This window comes from Morone saxatilis, unplaced genomic scaffold, assembly GCF_004916995.1.
Source record: "Morone saxatilis isolate NCDOM2014 unplaced genomic scaffold, NCSU_SB_2.0 Contig16, whole genome shotgun sequence".
Taxonomy (NCBI): domain Eukaryota; kingdom Metazoa; phylum Chordata; class Actinopteri; family Moronidae; genus Morone; species Morone saxatilis.
In genome coordinates, this window is record NW_023339718.1 from 18,296,094 (window position 1) to 18,301,099 (window position 5,006).

Sequence of the window (5,006 nt, forward strand, 5' to 3'; positions counted from 1 at the left end):
TCGAAAAAACCTGATCTGTGTACATGTAAATCAGGTCATTAAAACCTCATAGTTGAGGGATAACGCAGGGATCAAGACGTCTTTCCTCTAAGACTCTTGAATAGGGATGGGTCGTTAATATTTATTGATATCGTATACCTTTATCGCTACTCTTATCGATCGAGTCTTTATCGATACACTATCGAATACTTTCTATTATTTGGGGAAAGACTATGCGACAATATGTTTTAACAGAACTGGTATTGCTTTTATTGCTTACAAGTGGAGCATAAAAAAGATTTTCTAGCTTTCAATTAAACATGACTAATGTAATTAGGCCACTTCGATGCCAATAAAATAACAATAGAAGGATTCAGCAGCACCCAATGAAAATATTACAATATTAAATTTACTGAGCCAACCTGAACACACCATCACGCAGCACGGTCTGAAACTTTATTAACTTTTCAAAGCTAACTAGCTTGTTGTGCCGATTAACAACACGGATTTACAATATATTTTTAACTGACGGAGAAGCTACAAAGTTGTGTGGCTGCGCTGGTCTCTGAGTGGATGATGAAGACGGCCCGTCTGTGGTGCGTGCGGCAAGAGTCTTTTCAACCGCGGAGACAGCGAAGTAACTTACTGCATTTGGACCTTATTATTGACGCACATGCTAATGTCTTGGCCATTGAGGTTGTGTTCCCCACTTTACAAGAAATGATTTTGCAACCATAATTGCATTTCGCTTCCTCTTTATCTTGAGCTTGGTAATAATGAGCAAACTGAACTTTTCGCTCCGTTCAGCAATCCTCGCGAGCGAAGTTAACAGCCAGACTCACTTGTTTTACTTTTAATACTTGTTTGGCCTTAAAAATTACAATTTCATTAGCAAAACATTGGTGGAACCACGCTGCCAGTGATTGGATTGATTAGGATTTAAATGCTGTGACGGGCGACCTCGAGGGCCACACATTATTACGTTACAGACCTACGGGAGAAAAAAAACGACGAGACTCGATAGTGGTATGCGATAAGCCCAAACGTTATTGATTATTGATTTTCGGGTTTTGAAAAAAGTGGAACCGGGTCCTTGATAGAACCGGGTTTCGATCCCCATCCCTACTCTTGAACCAGTTTTACAGTCACAAACCTACCAGCACTGATGCCCATGCTGTCGGCTTTCTGCTTGCCCACTTTCAACATCTCCTTGTTGATGTCACAGACCACAGCCTTGGATTCCTGGGGCCCATCCTCGTCCTCTGTGGAGTAGTTGGTGGAGATGTCCTGCCACGAAGGCGTCTGCGTGGACCGTGCCGCCCGCCGCTTCTGCCGCTCTTGCTGAGACTGAACGTACTCCAGGAAACGGAAGGCAATGTCACCTGCAGAGGAGGATTATCATAAACAAAACATAAGTGTGACACCGGTTGGGTTTCAGTTTCAGTGTTTTGCAGAGGTGCACCCAACTGCTTTACCTGTTCCACCTGCCACATCCAGGAGTCGCACTCCCGGCTGCGGGTGCATGGCACGCAGCAACATGTCCTTCCACACTCGATGAATCCCCAGACTCATGGCATCGTTCATAACGTCATACTTCTGTGCCACATTCTCAAACACCTTATACACTGTGAAAGAGAAAGAGAGAGAATCTCAACTGAGGCCGTTTACGGTGTATTTTATGTTTGTACTCAATAGTCTATTGCACTAATCTTTTAATGTCATCAAATACAGACACGAGCAGTGTTCAGTTGGTTGCAATCTGCAGCTTGACCACTAGGTTCAACTAAATCTTACACACTGGTTCTTTAACTGTATTTTTTATATTTGTATTGACAAACTTGAACTTGATGTCAATAAAGATAATAATAATAACAATAATAATAATAATAACTTTATTTATATAGCACCTTTTAAAAGAAATTACCAAATTGGTGAGTGCTGTTTATGTTTATGCATGTATTCTCTGTTGTAATCCTGTAAAGAAACTTTTAATAAGTAATCTATAATCGGTCTGAAATTACCAAGATGGTCAAACAAAATAACATTTTAATTGGTATATGGTTTATGGATGTATGGACTTTATTATGTGTCTGTATGAGTAGAGGACATTATTTGATATTCATACCATTGACATTCACTACTTTGATGAAGGAATGTCTCAGCTCGTTAAAGACGATAACATGTTAACATGTAGTAAATAATACAAGCAGACAACAGAACACAGATATATGCTGCATGCATTATGAAACTACCCACACGCCCTGTTTTCTGTTCCTACAGACTTCATTAATAAAAACTGACAAATTATATTCCCTTGCTCACCTCTGAAAACAACACTGTAGATACAACAGGATTTAAAACGCTAACACTTAATGACTGTGTAACACTTTAATTCGGCATACATAGAATAAACCTAACACTACTCATTCTGGTACAATTCCCACTTCAGAAGACTGAAAACCAGCTGCCATCGTGCCCTGTGCTCACTGATGAAGAGAGGTGTGTCTGCTCACACAGGAGGACACAACACATCTGACCCTGGATCTGCTGCAGCTCACCTCTCTTCGCCTTCTCGGTCTCTGGCACCGTTTCGAAACCGAAATGTGTACTTCTGTCTCCGGTTGCATCGCTGAAGCAACGACAGGACGACGGCCCGGTCGGCCCCCAGCAGCAACCGGGCCGAGCTGAACCTCCAGCAGCGGCAACGTTGATGTTTCTGTGGGAGAGACGGAGCAGCAGTCTCACGGACGCGGCCATGTTCGTGTGATTATACAACTGTGCGACAGTGTGTCGTCATCCACAGGCGACGGTGGCAGGCTTTCAGACTTGATACTTTGTGGGTTGAGCCATAGACATATATGGGTTGATCAATATCGTTTGTAATTTCGGACTGCTACAAAGCCCTGAAGTTATTTTTAATGACTGAAACTTGTAGAATAAGTTGCATTTTAGTTATTTATTCGATATTGTGTTGTTATATTTCTATACAGGACTTGTTCTATGCTGTAAAGTAAAAGTCTTTTTAATTATATTTAAACCATGACATGAGTAATAGTATGTAATTAGGTAATTATTATTTAGTGAATTCAGCCGACTGCATCAAAAGTATTCAATGTGCAGTCAAATGTTCCCTGTCACTATTATATATGATGTTTTTGGATTAATATCACTGCTGCATTAATGTGTTTTTTTACTGATACTACTACTGTTACTACTTTATATACTGTATTGGTAGTTTAATCTGCAGCAATGCATCATACTCAATAAGATCATCATATGTGAGAACCATGTGTCTCTAAAAGTCAACTTTTCATGAGCTCTGTTTTTAGCTTTGTGACAATGCAATTTTCCAAATAATCTTTTTAAATTGTCTATTTGCTTTAGAGTAGGAACATTTCATCCTTCTGTTTTTCAGAAACATTCAAATTAAAAATCACCAAATTGGGAGATACACAGTTTTCATTGGACATGAATCGTATGACAAATTGTAACCTGAAAAGTTAACCCTTTAAGCTGTCAAGACAAATGTAGTTATAAGTACAATATACTCCTCAACTAAAGTACACATTTGTGCTGAAAAATGTACTTGGGTTACATCCCACCATTAATTGATATGGAGCCTATATATAGCCTACCTGTACTAAGTTGACAGTTTAGTAAGTACACTTAACATTAGGTAAAACTTCTTGAGGGTTATAATGTTCAGGTTTTTACTGAAACAGTAGAGATATGCTAAATGAACTTTACGCTACCTGTAAAGGGTGCAGTTTGTGATGCTGTTGACTGTTGAGTCTTATTCTGCTGAGAGGTTTTTTTGTCCACAATTTAGTAGACTACACACTTTGGGAAGGATGTATTAGGGGTTATGGGCAACTGAATGTAATTTGGATTTGTACAAGTTTGGTCCCCTTTCTATGCTAAAGAATTATAGAATATCACAGGAATAACATTAAATAATTTACTTAGTAATAAAATGTGTTATTCTTTTTGCCAGTTGGATCATTTTGAATTATATATAATATAATCAGCTGTAGGGCTGCAACTAAATTAGTGGTAATTAATGGATAATATAAATCAACAATGGTGTAAAAATTCCCATATTTTGCCCAAAGATATTATTACATTACATTTGCAGACATTTTCTTCTTCCTAAAAAATAAATATATTTGGGGAGCAACATGGGTTTTAGCTTCTTTTATTATCTCAGTTTGACATGTGGAAAGGAGGAGCAGGGGATTGAATCACCAACTGTTCAATTAATGGCCAACCAGCTCCACAGCTACAAATCCTTGCATTTGAGAAGCTGGAGCCGGGGAATTTACATTAACATTTCTGCATGGCAAATTACTTAAATGATAATACAATTACCTAAATGGTCTCTTATTATTCTCAGCACTAATTAACTATCCTGCAGGCAGAGGTGAAAAGGTAGTGTACATAAACAGCTTTCAACAGCACTAAGTTAGAATAATAGAAGGGAAATCTCAAGCATTAAACAGGCCAACGCATGTACTCAAAACCACTGAAGGGCATGAGAGCGCCCTAATTGCACCAGGGTCACAGACAATACAGAGCGAGGCGGATCAAAACAGACATGTTTGTGCACAGCCAGTAAACCTCTTTCACCCAGTTCTTTTTCAGATCTATCAAGGGAGACCAGCTCAGTACCTCTCTCCTAATCTACCTGACTTCAGTACCCTGAGTGCAGAAAGTGGCAGGTATTGTCTCCCATTCTTCTCACTTTCTCGTTCTGACAGTAACCAGACACTGCGGTGTATTGTCCCATTGTTCCCTCAATTACTGGTCGACTCGGGTTCAGACGGATCAGCTTACATCGTTCTCTATTCCTTGGCTGTGGGAAGGTTGACCGGAGGGGGGTCTGCAGGCCAAGGCTTTTTTCATAGGGACCCAGAGGAGTGCTGTAGTGCTCCAAGTCTAGTAAAGGATTAATGTTACAGCTGCACAATAGCTATTGAGGGGGGAAAAACAGTTTGGGGTCAGTGGGAGGGTGTGTAGAAGGCCACAAA

The 5,006-nt window shown here is 39.8% G+C and overlaps 1 protein-coding gene across 2 annotated transcripts in view; it reads right to left on the reverse strand.

Moving 5' to 3' along the window:
• Positions 1–2,762, reverse strand: part of coq5 (coenzyme Q5, methyltransferase) — a 6,358-nt gene extending 3,596 nt beyond the window's left edge. Inside the window, exons 1-3 of one of the 2 annotated variants that reach the window (XM_035658417.1) lie at positions 2,538–2,762; positions 1,455–1,604; positions 1,137–1,361 (exon numbers count right to left, since the gene is read on the reverse strand). In XM_035658417.1, the coding sequence (XP_035514310.1) occupies positions 1,137–1,361; positions 1,455–1,604; positions 2,538–2,736 (574 nt within the window). In that variant the 5' untranslated portion in view covers positions 2,737–2,762. The remainder of the gene's footprint in view (positions 1–1,136; positions 1,362–1,454; positions 1,605–2,537) is intronic. The other variant, XM_035658419.1, reaches the window with a different exon arrangement.
• Positions 2,763–5,006: the final 2,244 nt, after the last annotated feature.